This window comes from Pan paniscus, chromosome 1 (genome assembly GCF_029289425.2).
Source record: "Pan paniscus chromosome 1, NHGRI_mPanPan1-v2.0_pri, whole genome shotgun sequence".
NCBI classification, from domain to species: Eukaryota; Metazoa; Chordata; class Mammalia; order Primates; family Hominidae; genus Pan; species Pan paniscus.
Window position 1 is genome coordinate 20462340 of NC_073249.2, and position 18045 is coordinate 20480384.

General features: G+C 45.7%; 1 protein-coding gene across 1 annotated transcript; it reads right to left on the reverse strand.

The window, feature by feature from the left end:
• Positions 1-4740: 4740 nt before the first annotated feature.
• RHOU (ras homolog family member U) lies at positions 4741-15928 on the reverse strand. The gene is made up of 3 exons (XM_034948593.4): positions 15402-15928; positions 13670-13728; positions 4741-8130 (listed from the first exon to the last, which is right to left on the reverse strand). Exons 1-3 carry the CDS (start codon positions 15661-15663, stop codon positions 7675-7677), a joined length of 777 nt encoding a protein of 258 aa, XP_034804484.1. The 5' UTR covers positions 15664-15928; the 3' UTR covers positions 4741-7674.
• Positions 15929-18045: the final 2117 nt, after the last annotated feature.

An 18045-nucleotide genomic window follows, 5' to 3' on the forward strand; every position in this document is an offset into this window, starting at 1 on the left:
TTACCACCAAAAGCCCTGACTTCTAAACCAGTTGTATTCTCCACCTGCATAATAATGTATATGATCCACCTCTCTTCACCCAGGATAGACATGAGCAAAGGAGTGCACCAGCCCTAGCAGCCATTGCCTCCCTTTCCCACATTAATCCACTTGGCAGGCCAAAGCAAACATACTGCCCAGGGCTCATGTACCTGCGCAACTTCTTCCCCCACCCCCACACACATTGTCTCTGGGCTTGGTTTTAGGTCTTGCTTTGACCCATGAACATTAACAAGCAGGATGTAAACAGAGGCTTGGTAAACCCTTGCGCACTGGAGCTGCCTCTCGTGGTACACTCTGTCGCGAAGTCAGTCTTGTCTCTATGCTATAAAGAAACTCCAGCTAGACTGCTGAAGATGAGAGGGCACAGGCACGGAGCTCTGAAGGTGGGAGCCTTTAGATGGTCCACCCCAGCTGAGCTGCACGTTATCTCTCAACCACACAGGTACACCTGAGCAAAAGAAGTGCTTGGCTGAGCCCCCTCCACCCACAGGATCATGAGAAAGAATAAGTAGCTGTTGCTCTAAGTCACTAAGTATTGGGGTGGCTTGTTACACAGTGATAGATAACTAAACTGGTGTATCTCTACTGGAGGTTTTAAAGAGTCCCTCTATATCCTTTCTATACAAGTGCAGAAAGAGAGAAGGGAAATTAAAGTTTAAAATATCCTCCAGGAGTAATAGTTCTACGTATCTCAGGCAAAGTCCCTTAGCAAATTAGTCTTTTTGTTTCTCTCTCTAATAATTAAGGATAATAGCAACCAATTCTATGTATGTCCACACGTATAGTGTGAGGTTAGAAGACATGATACATTTATTTATTCATTTACATCACAACTTGGTCAAGAGGAGATTTAGACAGGCTAGGGCAATTGGTGAAATATTTTTCATGCCCAATAAATGAATGTGGTTCATTTCAGGTATTATTATATTTATTGAAACATTTCTTCACTTATAAACCCTCACTGTTTCCTGGTCTCCTCTATCACATTCACATTTTTATAAGAAAAAATGTTCCTTGCTTTACCTAAATAATTATTAGCTTGATTAATAATTGATCCCCTTCTACTGTTTCCATTTTGAAATAGAAACACTTGGCTTTCAGCAGTACCTGATCAGTTTTGGGGGTGATGGTGAAGTGATTTAGAAAAGGAGCCAGTGTAAAGAAAGGGGCACTGAGTAGGACAACAGGGCCAATTTACCATGTGGCTGGTGACATGGAGGACTGTCTAACTTTGGGTAGGCTCTCAGCCACACAAGGGCCAACCATAAAAATCATTTAAGGTTGTCACAAGGCAATAATTAATCATATAATGACTCCGCCTCATTCTCATCCCTTAGGCTGAAATAAGATAACAAAGGAGGTAAATTGTGTAGATAAATTCAATGCATTGCAAATCCATTCATCAGTTACTGTGTCTGGTTTTAGATCATTAATGCACAGTAATAGCCTATGTGCAGCCCTCCTAGCTTCATGGTCTGTTCTGAGATTTTATCTCAGAGTAAGCATAGGAATCCAGAAAGAGCCAGGACAGAGAAGGGACACAGGGGGAAGACAGTCAGAGTAGGGAGAAGTTAGGGAATTCTAGATGACTTTTCTGTATGTTTTTTAACCAATAAAACCTTTGATAAATACATGAGTTAAGCCAATCTAACTATTTCAATTGATATTGCTGTGGTTGGTGACACTTTAGATATATCAGTTCTAAGTTCCTATTGAGTATCTCTTAGTGGAGATACTTGAGCAGATTCAAAATAGAATTCTGACTCAGCCAGCTGGGTCTGGTATAGTCTAAGTCCATGACAAACTGGAGTGCAAAGAGTGGTCAATCTTTCTGACTTTCATGGTAAAATCAGTTCTTATATTTACTCCTGAAGCACATGAATTGTTTTCGCAACAGCCACTTAAAATACTGGTACTTGTCTTAAAGTGAAACCCTGAACCAGCTATTATCCAGAAACTGTCAAATAGTGATCAATGCAAGTGATATTTCCAAAAGCTTGTGTACTAAGGGATATACTAGAATGTCTAAGTTCTGTTTGTGCTTTAAGTTTGGACTATAAGAATACACCCAAAACAGCATGCTTGGACTGTAAGAATACATGCCCTCATGGGAATGTTTTCCAAAGTGACAATCAGCATATGCCACATTGATGTTATACCTCTTGTTGTTGGATTGAGAGGAAATGCTAGAAGCTGCTATATGGGGGATGTTTCTCCATCTTGTGCAAAGCCAGGTAAAAATGTAAAATATTCACATCAACATTTTTGGTACCCAAATTCAAGGGAAGAAAGCCAATTCCCCTCTAGAGCCTCCAGAAAGCAACACAGCCCTGCCAACCCCTTGGTTTTAGCCCAATGAGACCCATGTCAGATTTCTCACCTCCAGACCATAATGTAATAAATCTGTGTTGCTTTAAGCCACTTACAGCAGCTGAAGGAAGCTAATACAATGAGTTAAGTTTGAAGTACCTGTGGGACATTTAGGAGGAAAGCAGCAAAGGGCAATGGGATCTTCTGCTCCAGAATGTGTTTCCTTTTTAAAGTTAAATATTGGGTTCCCAACCACATGCATCTTTCATGTGCAAGCTATGCCTCTTCAAGACTTGGTTTTACTATTAGTATTGCACATTGTACCAGATAACAGGGGAAACTGTGGTTGGGTGACTCGGGTTGTTAAATGATGACTGTAAAACTGTAAGAATGTGCCAGTCTGCAGCAAAAGCTTCTTGCACAACAAGAGTCGAGGGACAGCCCAGCATAGGGCTGGGGAACACAGCAGATCCGTGACTTCCACATGATGCCTGGGTCGCAACCTTGCCTACTGACTCCCTAAACTACCTTTGTACACCAAATTCAGACTTCCCTGCTTCACCATCTGCAGGATTCACTTGTCATTTTTCAGAGAGGTGGCCCACCCCCTACAGTTCCACCAGGTCAGCAGCAGCAGCCGCGGCAGCTTTGTTCCACAGAGCCAGCCTGTGCAACAAGGAGTGTGATCTATATAATGTTGCTCTGATTTTATAAAAATGAGTGGAAATGAAAAAAAATGAATGTGGTGTTATCCATTAAAAGTGTAAGCTTCATAAAATTTAATAGAAATGAAGATGGAAACCCTTAGGAGTCAATTGTCATCTCAGTGGGATGCCCACAGGTACCTGAGCTGATGGACTGAGGGTCCTGCTGTGAAGGAAATTAAAGGAATCATTGAAAGGGGTCTACTAGGAAGACCATGCAGAGTGAGCATTTACTGAGTGCTTACTGTGTACTAGCACTTTACATCCATAACCTCATTTGATCAGAGGATGAAAGCATCAGCTGATTGGGTAGGTGCCATGCTTATCCACCTGGGAGGTTAGAAAGTTGTTTAGACTCAGAAGGGTTAAAAGGTTAAGTAGCTTAAGGAATCAGAACCAGTAAGTGGCAGAGCCAGAATTCAAGCCCAAGCAGCCTGACTCCTCCCCATGTCCCTGGTTGCCACCATCACCTCCCATTATCACCATCCTGACATCATCTCCCTATCTCTCTCTGCACTCCTTTTATCTTGTTCAGACTGGCCTCTGGGACATACCAGATGCCCTTCTGCCTTGGGGCCTTTGAACCTTCTTTCCTTTTGGAACACTTTTCTCCCAGATGCTTCTCATTCCTTCACTCCCTTTGAATCCATAAATGCCTCAGTGAATCACATGGTCACCTCTCCTACAGTGTCTGGATGCTCTTTCCATGTGTCCCAGGAAGGCCCGGCCAGGACACGGGAGACAGACTGGGACTGGGTGTGGAGAAACCTTTGAGTCCCTCTGGGCTGGGGTCAGCTGCCCTGTGGAGGCCGGGAAACCAGTGCCTGGGGTGCTTTTGGCACTCCCCAGTCATGTGTGGAATTAGGTGGTACAGTAGTTTCACTTGCATGCCATGCAGTCTTCCCATTCATTGTGGCTGAACATCTGGTGGGTACTCATAAAAATTATATCACGGCCTATGCAGTGCCATGTGGAGCAAAGTGGATGGCTCCATCCTTCACAGGATGACCTTGAGGCTGGAGGGTGAAAGCAAGACTTCCAGCCCCTCAGAATAGTCGTCTCCCCAGGGTCCCATTTCCCGCAGCCCTCAGTAAAAGGGCTGCATCCTCACGGCATGATGGGAAAAACTGACTGACTTCAAGAACCTGAAGAAATCACACAGAACACAACAGCACCTCTCCGCACCCTCAGGACCTGGGAACCCTGGTCCTCAGCTCTACAGCTGGTAAGGGCTCATGGTGCCTTTGACTCTAACCTCTTTCATGGTGATTTACAGATCTTGGATGTCTCCTCTGCATGTTCAGGATTCAGATAGCCTGATGAGAAAGGCAGTACTGTTTCCAGATGAGGAAACCGAGGCTCAGATCGCTGGCTGTCTCAGCTTCATCTCACACTAGTGCTTCTCTGAGCCCAGACTTTTGGCTCCAAGAATAGTGCTCCCTCCAACACACTGGGACATCAGCACATAGTCTGTGAGGAACATGTAGTCGGCGGGTGCTTATTGTCAGACTGTGGCTCCAGAATTCAGAAAACCCCATGCTGAATGAATAAGCACTTCAAATTGGTTGGAGATGCATTCCCAAAACACCTCTCAGGGTAAGCCACGATGCTTCCCAACTAGTGCTGCTTCAAGATGTGGCTAAACACCTCCAACAAAATTCTCAGATACAAAAGGCAAAAGCCATTATATTCATAAGTCGGAATTTATTTCATACCATCTCACTTATAGCATTTTCAAGTACAACATTCTGCTCAACATCATTTACACTTGAAAACAGAAAAGCACAACTTGGTAAGGCACCAGGTTACGATAGTCTGGAGAGAAGGCCTTGCTCCCATTTTGGCTTGTGTAATACCTGGGTAGTTTCTCTTGAGTCTGTCAAGCAGAGAACAAGGTTATAAAAGGTCCATTTATACATACATGGTAACAAGAGATAACAAACAGTTTTGAAGTATGCTGTATTTATAAATTATAATGGTGGCCTACACTTGTAGTTCAGCCAAAGTGGCATTCTCTAAAGCAAAATTCTTATAAAATCTTCTCTGCAATACCAAGCTGCAAGTTTAACAATTTTTTAGCTTTGAAGTGAACCAACTTTATATTTAACTCAAACACGTACTTTAAAAACATTTTCGGCCCCAAACTCTATGTTCACGAAGAAATAAAAATGGAGGAAAATCTCAAGTATAATCGTACCTTTACTATTCTATAAAATGCAGCAATATATTTTAAAACCTGTTGCATTTAAAGGTCAACCCACTAGATTTTTAACACTAACAGTCCAAGGCGTTATCAACCCCAGTTAAAATTCAACTGTATAAAGCTTTCAGAACTGGGCCACACAGGTGTACTTCACTAAGCACTTTCCACCCGTGGCCTAAAGGCAGGAGGTGTGGAAGTCCCCTCCAGGGAGACCAACTGCAGCCCCATACACTGTCACACGCATAAAACTTCTTTCAAGTTTTGTGTTCTATCTTAAAAATGAATTTGCACTATACTCCATGCCATTTACTTTAATATAAAAATAGTGTTTCAAATCGCTTACCAGTTAAATAACTCATCTTCCCTCCCACACCTCCAGGCACCAGACAGGCAGAGCCCAGCCTGGGAAGCCTAGCTTTCCACAGATAGGTAAGCCAGGCGCGGCAAGATGAGACTGTATTCAGTTAGGTCTATTTTAAGCATTTCCACAAATCATTTTATTCCTTCAGGTTGTAACTAAATGCTTCAGGAAACTATGACCGACATCAATTCCAATGTGTTGAATAATCAATCAGTCTATGTATTTTAGTGGTTTAAAGATTAATCTTTTGTTAAACAAAGAAATTTGTTAACTTTATTTACTAACAGGAATAAATAGAACCCCTAACCTAAAGTATAACCTGATCTTTTACTTTTTCTATAGAAAAACACAAACTGGATTTCTTTTTAACATAAAAAAGACAACACAAAACCCACAGAAAAATAAAACTCTTCTATCTAACTGGCTTTACAGATTTCCCTCGTTAGTTGTGGATGTGACTTTGGTGGCTCTGGGTCACCCACCGCAAGCCCAACCCTGCAACTGAGTGTTCAGGCTGCCTTGTGGTGTCTCAGAAGCATTCCTACCAGAGTAAAAACTATTCTCCTGAGATGGCACCTTTTTCTCCAGAAGATTCAGCCCTAACAGCTGCCACCTTGAAGGATGTATTTCACTGTCACAGGAAGCAGCCAAGTATGGGGGCCATGGTCCCGGCATGCACCTGGCTGGCTACACGCCCCACCCCTCAGGAGTCCTCAGAGTCCACTGGCCTCTGCTGCTACTGCCCTGAAAGCCATCTGTGGCTTTAACTGGTTGTTTTAACAGGTTTCAAGAGATGTTCATTTTATTTTTTGTTTAGATTTAAGATGTCCTAAAAAATGTATATATTAAGATACACTTAAAAACATACTCTGAATATAATAAAAAAGATGTTGGTTCAAAAAAGGGTCAACAAGAAGAGGAAGCCAAGCTTCCTAGCATCTGTTTTTGTAGCCACGCTTTTCCCCATTAATGGTGTGAAAGTCTGAATCAACAGCAAATACAGCCATACAGACCTATGTATCTGTGTGCATGAGTGTGCATGGGTGTGCACACAGAGAAGTACATCTTGGCCGACTTAAGAAAAAATTATCTGTGTTGTGTCCCACAAACACTTGCTGTTGGCCTTTCAAGAGTATTCACCTCCCTGCCGAAGAGACAGCTTGAGTATGGAGGTTTAAAAACAATCCAGACAGGTGCTCCCTGTTGCCCTCGTTACCTAGGATTGAGGCAGTTTGGTGCACGTATTACAGTACCGAAAGCAAATGTCACTTTCTGATCTCCACAGGAACCACTCCCTAAAACATGAAACTACTGACCAACACTTGCTTTCCTCCACATAGCACTTTGTCTGTGTTCATATGTGTCAACACAACTGGACTAAGAAAGAAAAGTCCCAATAAGCAAGTTTCCTTTTTTGACTACAGAGTGCCATACAGTCAGTGGGATGTTTTCTGTTGGTTGTTTTTAAATCATAAGTAACTGGGTATTAGCAATTGACAAAAGTGACTGGTTTGAGGTTTTGTAGGCAGAGGTCTCTCACTTTTTTTCTTAGATTTTTGCTCCTTAAAAAAAAAGGCATGGTTTGCATGGAGTTTCAAAGCTAAGAACTATTGTTACCATGGTTGACCTGTGTACATAATGCACTGTGCATTAAGTAGCCCTTAATCAAGAGAGGGTTAACCATAGTGTTCCTCCCTTTTGCTCTTCTGTACATTATAATGTAGCAGAACTTCATTCTTGACATCCAGGTTAGAGGTGTCTTCTTCATATTAGATATAAATTAACCAGAGGTCTAGAACTCTAAATTTCCAGAGATGTGAAAAATGTTTAATTTACTTCAAAAATATCTTGCATAAGTATCTCATCCCTAAGCTCAAACAAACAACAAGCAAATTAAAGGCAAGAAAGAATACATAAAATTGAGAGCTCCTCCTATAATACATATACACACACTCTCGATATAGGTTCTACGCAGTAAAAGGAGTTGTTTCAGCTAATATAGCTTCTAATATCGATTTCATCCAAAAATAGCCTTTCTGGGTGTCTTGCCAGCATCATACGAAACAGCAGTACTTCTTCCACCAGGACTTGGAGAGGTTTTTCATTTTATCTGGAGTCCTGCTTTTAGACTTCTTTGGCTGTTGCTGAGTGTCCGAGTATTGAATGCCAGCGACGATGGCTGCATCAAAGACCTCTTTGAGGTTTTTTTGAGTCAAGGCTGAACACTCGATGTAGGAGGCGGCTTTGATTTCCTCGGCGCACAGCTTAGCCGCCTCTTCAGGCACTGGCTTTTCTTTGCATTTGTCCAACTCAATGAGGACTTTGACGTCTTCTCTGAGATCCGACTGCGTTCCGACTAGGATGATGGGGGCTTTGGGACAGTGGCATCGAATCTCCGGCACCCATTTCTCACTGACGTTCTGGAAGGATGAGGGGCTCACGACACTGAAGCAGAGCAGAAAGATGTCTGTGTTGGTGTAGCAGAGAGGCCTCAGCTTGTCAAATTCATCCTGCAACCAAGCAAAGTACCCAAAAGTTATGTTTTCATGAATTCTCATCAGTAAAAAGATCACCTTCACATTTTTCATGAAAGGGTCTGGCAGGTGATAGAAGACCCGCTGGTTCTAGAAGGAAGAGCCAGCATCCTTGAAACGATCCTACTGTTTACCCAAGCGGGGCCAGTGCACCAGCGAAGGTGTGGCAGCTGTCTGCTTTCAGGGCCAGCTATGGTCTGAACACTGCCAAACATGTTCAACGTGTTCATCGACACTCAAGACCTACTTACAGCTTAACATAGAAAAAGTGCTCAAAGGCTTAAAATGGACTTAAGCCTTCAGCTGAGTGTAACCCAAACCTACTCTCAACTCTTGGTACTTAGCTACTCTTCTAAAATTCAGACCACACCCATATTGATCCTCAAGACTCCCACTCAAACCCAGTCTACGAACACAGCTCCTCTCTTTACCAATCCAGCCCTGCCTTTCCCAACAGCTCCGAGTGATGCCGATTTCATCCCATCTGCACTGTGCACATGCTCTGCCCACACTACGCACAGCAACGCAGAGTAATGCTAATCAGACTCAAGGCCAGACCAGAAATGGAGTTGAGGACCTTTGTCAGTCCATTGTCATTGTGACTCAGAAAACTTGTGCTGCTCAGTGCCACTTACAGACACTAGTTAATACATCCTCATTCTGGCTGTATCTTCTTTTCCTCCCTCCTTCCTTCATTTTCTCCTACTTCCTTTATCCTTGCCAGTACCCATGGCCTCCATGTACAGTGCTTTGGACAGATAAGAACTGGAGAATAGGCACGCCCACCCTACCCTTAAAGTATAGAGAAGTGGATAGAATAAGTTAGAGTTGATTACAAATAAACCAACGGTTGTGCTGCCAATACTCTCCCGTGGTCATCCATTTAACAGACACACTGAACATCACCTACACTCAAGGCACAGTGGCAGGCGAGGGGATTTGGCTGTGAACAGACAGATGTTGTTCTCCAAATTACCATTTCTTTACAGAAAACATCCTATAGTTCCCTGTAGCACCATATTCAGCTAACTGACAACTTTTGCTCAACTCTTTTGTAGAAAAACATTTACTCTTTCCTATGTAAAATGTATATCTGTTGGTGCCAACCATCCTCAGGTGTAAATAATTTCCCAATGACAAGAAAAAGTTCAACGCCATTCATGTTTTTCATTACTCAATTGACACACTCCGATTATTTACCAAGTACCATTTACATCTACGTTATACTCCATCCGTGGCTTTTTTCTCTTGGTATAAAAGAAACCTGTAACTTATTTGAATGTACTTTCTTCATTTGAGGCCCCATGTTTCAATTACGGGATGACAACCAACCAACTAATCACATTAAAGTCAACCAGCTAAAATGCTCAGCAATCAATGTGGTATTTCAGAATGTCACTTGTGAGGCTTCTGTAAGCGAAAGTTGAAAAAGTATGACTTAGCCAAATGTGGTGGCACGTGCCTATAGTCACAGTTACTTGGGAAGCTGAGGCAGGGGGATCACTTGAGCCCTGGAGTTTGAGACCAGCCTGGGTGACATAGCAAGACCCCGCTCTAAAAAAAATTTTTTTAAAGAAAAATAATGACTTAAGTTTCTTCATGCCAACTTTGTGATGAATAAATAAACACAGAAACACAGCCAGGTAGACTATGGCTCAGTCATGAAGATCTTTTAATGGAATGCTCCCTCGGTTCTTAGAGGGCCTCAAAGAAAGAAGCATAAAACTGAGACCAGTATTAAGGCAGCCGCCTCAGGTAGCTGCACCCCTGGCCATGCCCTGGTATCTGGGGTTGCATTACTGAGAAAAATAAAGGCAAGCACAAGGGCTGGGACTTCTGAGGGGGCTTTGGAAAGCTATCTCCCCAGATCTCTTGAGATTCTGGCTAAGGGGCTTGAGAAATAAAACAGAAATTAGACCCTCCTGCTCAGTGCCTGACCTGAAATCTTAGAAATAATGCAATACACACGTGCAATGAGGACAACTGGAATGCACCCTTAAGAAAAGGCGTTCTGAGGCCAAGCAATTTGCATGTGCTTGCCAGGTCTGTGGTACAGACACTGCACAGAAGTCTGATCAGGGTTGGCGGGGCAGAGAGACGAGACTGGATTCTACATCCCTCTGGTCTAGCTGCAACTTGATTTTTTTTTTCAGTATAAGATTTTTCCAAGTACTTTATGGGTCAAAAGGCTGAAGAATTTTCAGCTTCTATTGCCAATTCTCCAGTGAACTACTCCTATTTCAGCAATACTTTTTTCTCTTATGCCAAAGGTATGTTTTTTCAAGTCTCCAGTCTGTCTCTGATCAATCTGCCCTTGAGTGATGTAAGACCAGTGTTAAAAACTCCTTTTGACATCTTATAGACTCGCCTACCCTCCCTAACAAGAAAAGCCAAAAGTACAAGAAGTGATTTCTTCAGCATGTAGAGCCATCCATACTCTGCTCCCATCAACTTCTGTGGGAAACCCACACTCCAGCTCCACATCCCCAAGTTCCAGCCTATCTGTGCTCACGTTGATTCTCCAGGCATCTGAAGTGGAGGTCAGTGGACTCACTTAACCCTCAAGGCTCTTATGTCAACTGCCTAGAAGAGGTATGTGTTCCTTCCTCCATAAGGAAACTTGGCAGGTATCACAGCAAGTCCCCTAAAATGTATTTTATCAGATCAGGACTAGGGAGAGTAGAAAAGAACTGCCACTTTGACCAGCTTGGCTAGTAGTCTAAACAAAGACTAATTTATAAATGGGGGATCAGGAAAACAAAAACAAAAACAACTGACTTATCTTACCAGCAGCGTATTTTTCATAGTTTTTGAAGATGGTTCTTCTTCAAAAGTTTTGAAGTTGGTTCTAAAAGTCTACAAATTTTTAGATAGTGGTCTTATTCATTATTTAATTGGGTATACTCTTCTAACCAGTACACAAAGGTTAAGAAATACAGTAAATCTCATTGAAAATATTGCTAAGAGGCCAGAAGAATAATTTCCAAATAAACTGAAACTTACAAATGTAGCACCAAAACCTTCGTTTTTCCCTAATTATAAACTTTTTTGTGCAAAAATACTACTAAAGTGATGCTTGTGCTTCCCTGATTTTTAAACAGGAACAATTTAACTCTTCCTTGATGATTCAGTCATTTATGCAAAGTTCTTCTGGTAAAATTCCTATTTGTCTTTCAAAACTCTGCTCAGAGGTTTTCCTGCCAGGCCCAACCAGCCTGCACCTCTAAGCCTGAACCTCTTTTCTTCCCTTTGCTTGCTCCTTCACGAGCTTCCATTTGTCTTCCCTCCACACTGTAAGTCTATTAAGGGGCAGGCCCATAACTTATGTTTATACCCCCACCACCTGGTCCTTCTCTGGTTCATCCATTCTAAAACCACGAGATTAAGCCCTGCTATGTGCCAGGCACTATGCTGGGCACTGGGCATAAAACCCCAGCTCAAGAAGCTGCATCCTGCTTGAAGAGCCAACACTTACGGGGAGCCCAGTGGACAGTGATATTTGAGTGACATCCTGGGGCAGGTAGGTGCACTGAGCTTCTGCTCCAGCCCGTAAGGCTCCCTGCTAACTGTGCCTTTGGACTTCCTGTATTTTCCTGACTTCCGTCTTATCCTCAGGGTCTGACTTCAGCAGGTCCGATGGCTATGTTTACTGAAATGTTCCTCTGCCCGTGTTTTATTTTTTTTGAGATGGAATCTCTCTCTGTCACCCAGGCTGCAGGGCAGTGACGCGATCTCGGCCCACTGCAACCTCCGCCTCCCAGGTTCAAGCAACTGTCTGCCTCAGGCTCCTGAGTAGCTGCTATTACAGGCGCCCGGCACCACGCCCAGCTAATTTTTGTATTTTTAGTAGAGACGGGGTTTCACCATCTTGGCCAGGCTGGTCTTGAACTCCTGACCTCATGATCCACCCGTCTCAGCCTCCCAAAGTGCTGGGATTACAGGCGTGAGCAACCGTGCCCGGCTGGCCATGTTTTAAAACTCAGAAAACCTGACCCCCTGGTAGACAAAGCATCCTCACTTCATACAAGGAAATGAAGCTTGAATTATAAATACCACCATTGCATTCAGAAAGATTCAGTGCTAGAAGTGACTGTATTCTTTGATTTTTCTTTTTTTTTAACCCCCAAGAGATGGGATCTTGCTCTGTCGCCCAGGCTGGAGTGCAGTGGCACCATCATAGCTCACTACAGCCTCAAACTCCTGGGTTCAAGCGATCCTCTCACCTCAGCCTCCTGAGTGGCTGGTGGCTGGGACTACAGACAGTGCCACCACACCAGGCTAATTTTTTTATTTTGTAGAGATGATGCCTTGCTATGCTACCCAGGCTGGTCTCAAATTCCTGGCCTCATGCAATCCTCCCACCTCAGCCTCCCAAAGAGCATGAGCCACCACACCCAGCCTGATTTTTGTTTTCTACAGACAATACAATACGGACAGTGCTTGGTTTTTCCAAGCTGAAGTGCCCCCAAGCTATGGCCTGCACCAGCCCGGTGTTCCTTGGAGATCAAGGCTCCACGGTCTTATGTCATCTTCAGGTTTAAAAAATAAGATCTGTCCTTAGCTCTGAATCTGCTGTCCCAGAGTAGGTGAGCAACTTGGAAGCTCTGGCGTAGATGAGGCTCTGGGGGGCAGTGGAAAGCCAGTGCCTTCATAAACACAGATAGTCATGCGATGGCACCTCAGAAAGTGAAGGGGGCACTTTCACCTGCCTACAAAGTACCCCCGGAACTTTGCTGAACTCTAGAACATACTAGAGAGACAAGTTCATTAACTATCACTTTGCCAAAATCAAGTACCCCTGGGTGTTCACAAGGCACAGCCTGACTTCAATGACTCGAGTACTCACCAATGGGGGCTTCTTCTGGGGAACACAAAGAGGGAACCCTACACTCCCTGGCTATTTCCTCCAAGGGCCCGGCCCTCGAGACAAGAACCAGCGTTCACAATTTGGATAGAATAAGCCCAGTTAGTTCATCCCTCCAGCTTAGGACTGCTCTGACAAATGTATCTGTGCTTCGAGGGACGGGGCTGGTCCTAGCGAGTCAAACCATAGCTCAGGAAGGGAAATATTAACCCTTACTGATGTAAATTCCATCTTTTTCTTGAGCAAATTTCTTCAATATCTGACTCACTGGCCTTTAATAAAACGATTATAAGACATCACTAACTTAGTTTGGGAAATGATGACAAAGCATCACTGAAATTTTTTCATAAAAACCAGGGAGTAAGTAATAGAAACTTCTACAAGAGCCGTTCTTGACACTGCTTCCTCCCTTGCCTGGTTACGCAGAGCTGGGCCAAACCCTGCTTTATTAGTTTGGAGGTATCTTCCTCTGCTTCCTGCCCGCCAATACCTGGCCCCTGCCCACCCTCAGAGAAGGGCCAACAGCAGGGGTGGGTCCACTTCATGAGGCTTTAGAATGACCCAGTTACTGACTGAGGGAATCAAAGGTTATTTGGAAATCTTTAAAAGGCTGTTTCCTTTCCCAGCACTGAGCTGTAACGTGATACTGACCTGTCCGGCAGTGTCACAGAGTTGGAGTCTCACGGGCCGCCCATCCACAGACACCACCGCTTAAAAACAAAACCAAAATGACAATCAGGAGGTGTCTTTTAACCCCTTTCGGAATACTAATAGTTTTAGCTTTCACTATCATTCTCACTCCAAACCCCTCTGCTCCTATTCTAGGTCCTCTAATGAATTAAAGACTAGCCAAAAACAAGGAGGCCCTGTGGAGGCATTTTTGTATACAAACCCACGGCTGGCAAGTCACTCCATTACCGTGAACCAGGCAGCAAATCCCTGAACCCTTTGATGGTGCCCCTAGAAAGGCCTATGCTTTTCTCCCAGTCCTGGAAGATTTATTTTCCTGTCACACTTGTTTCAAAGGACCTAAAAACAACACTGGGGGTAAATGGGAAGCAACCCTGCAGTTTTAAATCAGTGGAAAACCTCACAAATAATTCTGTTTTCCCTTGGGAAAGGTTCCCCAACTTCAGGGTTTATCATACAATTCTAGTGTGTTTTGAGAACATGTGCAAACACAGGCTGCCCGCATTGTCCTGTTTAAGAAATGAGGGCACTCCTTATCTCTATGTCAGGTCAAAAGGAGGATTAAAAAAGAAAAAAGAAAGCCATGGCCCCCTTTCCACTGGGATCCGGGGACTCGGGGAGTGTGGAGAGGCCTGCAGCAGGACATGTTGTGGAGGTTTCTATTTTAATTAAGCAGTCAGTTTTGTCTCTTTCTACACAACTTTCTAATTGTTTCTAAATATTTATACTAGTCAGCTGCAGGGGTGGGGTGGGGGGAGGGGAAGAAACAATACCCTGCGGTGGGAACCCACCAGTACAGCACCCATTTCTCTAAGGTACCTTTGGGATGAAAGGAAGGTCAGAGAAGCACTTTTTTTTTTTTAAAGAAGCAAGACAGTTAAGTGTTTCATACTAGTTTCTGTGAATTTTAACTTTTTCTTAAATTTCAAAAAGACCTGAATAGCCAGATAGAGAATTCCTTTCTCTTTGTATCTACCAATGGAAATGGCATCGCACCCGGTACATAGGAGCTTTAAGTAGCTTAAAGGGATCCTGAAAAGATACCAACAATCAGAATCCGAGCCCATGTGGGCAGGGAAGGTGGTGGGGCTCAGAAGAAAGAAATGGTGTTTACTCTCCAGGTTTCATCCAAACCTAAGCCTTCACGAGGGCCGCTCGCGCTTTTTCACTAAATCAAGTGTTTTCCCGGCGTCTCCGCGGCTCTTTAAAGCGGAGACGCCCCTTGTGAGCTGAGCCGCCTAAAAGGAAAGGAGCGACGCTCAGGTAAAGGCACCTGCGCGTCACCTTCTGATTGAAACTCTGCAGCGGCGCCAGCGACGTCGCCCTCAGGAAACTTTGCTCTGTGCAACAAACTGACCGGGCACCCTGAACTCAACCTGTTTCACTCCTACTTATCTGTTGCTTAAATTGTGAGATTTTTTTTTTTTTTTTTTTTTTGGCAAGGCTCTGACTGCCGCTCCGCCCTCCTCTCTCCAAGCCCACTCCGCCGTGGTCCTTTCGTGTTAGCTCCGCGCTTGCCCGGTCCCTGAGACTCAGGAAACGTCCTGCACTCCTCATTTGTCCGGCTTCCCAGCTGGAGCCGCGCCCGGGGCCCTGCAGCCCCCTTGGGAACCTCGCGACCCTCGCGCCACCCTCCTTCCCCTGGGTGGACCGCGGCCACGCGCCCCCGGCCCCGGCCCCCCGGCCCGCTCACCGGAGAAGTTGTCGAAGGCAGTAGGGATGTACTCGGTGGGGTAGCCGTTGGTGGTGTAGCTCACCACCAGGCTCGTCTTGCCCACCGCGCCGTCGCCGACCAGCACGCACTTGACGCCGCGCCCCTCGGCACCCCCCGCACGCCCCCGGCCCCCCGGCTCCCCAGGCCCGCGTCCCCCGCGTCCACCGCGCTCCCGACGCGGCGGCACCGGAGGCGCCTCGCAGCGGTCGGGGAACGCGGGGTCCCCCTGCTGCGGGGGCATCGATCCGCGAGCGCGGGCTTGCGGTCGCGGGCTAGCAGGGCCCGGCCCGACCGCCCCTCCGCCCCGGAGGGTTGCGGTAGGGAGGAGCTGTCACCGACAGCTGCGGGCGCGTCCCCGGCCCTGGAGAGTGGCGGTTCCGGGCCGCACGGCCAGTAGACAAAGGCGGCCAGGGAGGGTCGTGGCTCCGCGCTCCGGCGGCGCCAGCCGCTCTGCCCTGCGCGATTGGAGGACAGCGGTCCGAGCGCCGTGGATCCCAAGCGCTCTGTCTCCGCCCGGCTTCCCGGCGACACGACGCGTGGGGGGCGGGCAGGCGGGCGGGCTGGCGGGGAGGGAAAAGAGGCGGGTCTGGCCGAGCGGCTCGGTCCCCGCGCCAAGACCACAGCGCCCCCCGCCTGCGCGCCGCGCGCCTGCACCCGCGCCCGAGGCGCCGCCGCGACCAGGCGGGGACTGCGAACACTGGCGCGGGAGGACCTGGAACACACGTTCCGGGGGACCCCGCGCACCCGGTCCGGGAAGCGACGCCCGAAGGAGCCGGGCCAGCCTCCGCAGCTCCCAAGAGGGTGACCACCGCGCGACTGGCCCGGGAGGTTCCGCTTTCTGGCGCCCACGCGAGCCAGGAAGCCTGAGCCGCCTCCTATTCCACTCCGTGGAGCCCCCGGCTGGCCACGGCTCCACCCAGGGGGAAAAATGAAGTGTCCTGGAGGCCTGTCCTGCGAATGAGATTGAATTAACAGACAGCTTTTTTCCTTAAGTCTAACTGCAGCTGATCGTGTGATTTTTTCTCATTTTGAAGCAAAAGGATGCCAGCTCCATTGTGAATGCTCCTTTGACTTTGTCTTTCGGCATGCCGTGAACCTTTATACATGTATGCTCCAGAAATATTTTTATACCCCCAATTCCTTCATTTACTTAAAGGTAATTCGGAGACATTAATATGTCTGAAAAAATATTCCGTTTCCCTTTGATTCATTTCTCTCTCTGCCTTCCTTCTACATGTGGTCAACAGTCTATTCAGAAAAAGGACGCCTCTTCTCAGCCAAGTCAGAATACCAAGAGTCCTGGGGGTGTACAGCGTGGTGTGAGAAGGGCCACATATTATTAATACACATATTGATACTAGTGGTAGTAAAAATAACAATAACAAATACTGAACTTTCATAATGTGTCAGATACTGTTGTAAGCACTCTTCAAGAACTAATTCTTTTAATCTTAACATTACTTACAGATGAGAACACCTGAGGCACAGAGATATTAAGTAACGTTTTGGGATTCCACAAGCTAGTAAGTGGCAATGCCAGGATCCAAACCCAAATAGTCTAGCCCCAGAGCCTGAGCTTCTAACCAAAATCCTGGAGGCAAAAATAAGTCAGTATGATAAACGTAATCTTGAACGTATGGCCATGGTCAGAATGCAGAGATGGATTTATCAAGAAGTTAGAAGCTTGAATCCAGGACCCCTGACTTGCAAAGGACACTTTCACATTGGAAGACCTAGCAATGTGTACACGTGGTAATATGTTTCTGTAAATTTTGAAAAAAAAAAAAGTATTTTAATCACCACCAGTTATGTTCACTGTCTTTTTAAACTGTAACTTACCCTCATATTGAGTGACTTTGAAGAGGCCATGAAGATTTTGGGGATCAGCCAAAGAAAGTGAAGTTGGGGAGACCCAAACAGGTTGTTTGGGTGTAATGGGATACAGAATCAGGATGAAGGTGAGATAAGGGGGATGTCAAGGATGCAAAATTTATGACAAATTGAGCATTCAGAGGCAATATCAAAAAACAACAAATTTAGAGGGCCCTTACTCTCAGGGTCAGGCAAGTGCCAATGTTAAGTTTTGAGCCTCAGGTACCTGACTTGCCTCTCCCTCGCCCTGGCTGTGATGACAGGATATATTTATGTGGTTTACAGTTCTCCTATGTAGATATGTTGTTGCTAGCCATCCAGGTATAGGAATGGCTACCACTGACATACCTATGACCCTCTGTGAGAGTCACATTGGTGCCCTTAACTGTCTTACTTTCCCCAACACTAGAAGGGTTCCAGTAGCAAGAGTAGCAGAGCTTGAGATGGGCAGAGCTGGAAGCTAGTCTGGCAATTCTTTCCATCATAAAGCACCTAATATCGGCGGGTGCGGTGGCTCACACCTGTAATCCCAACACTTTGTGGGGCTGAAGCAGTCAGACCGGTTGAGGCCACGAGTTCGAGACCAGCTTGGCCAACATGGCGAAACCCTGTCTCTACCAAAAATAAAAAAATTAGCCGGGTGTGGTGACTCACACCTGTAATCCAAATACTCCAGAGGCTGAGGTAGGAGGATCACTTGAGCCTGGGAAGTCGAGGCTCCAGTGAGCCCTTGATCAGCCAATATACTCTA

What these genes read in the sequence shown, in the direction of transcription:
- RHOU (XM_034948593.4), bottom strand. Translation starts at nt 15,663, where the DNA reads ATGCCCCCGCAGCAGGGGGACCCCGCGTTCCCCGACCGCTGCGAGGCG. An exon ending in TGCCTTCGACAACTTCTCCG is followed by an intron (nt 13,729 to 15,401) that starts GTGAGCGGGCCG and finishes TTTGTTTTTAAG; the next exon opens with CGGTGGTGTCTGTGGATGGG. An exon ending in TCTGTGACACTGCCGGACAG is followed by an intron (nt 8,131 to 13,669) that starts GTCAGTATCACG and finishes GCTTGGTTGCAG; the next exon opens with GATGAATTTGACAAGCTGAG.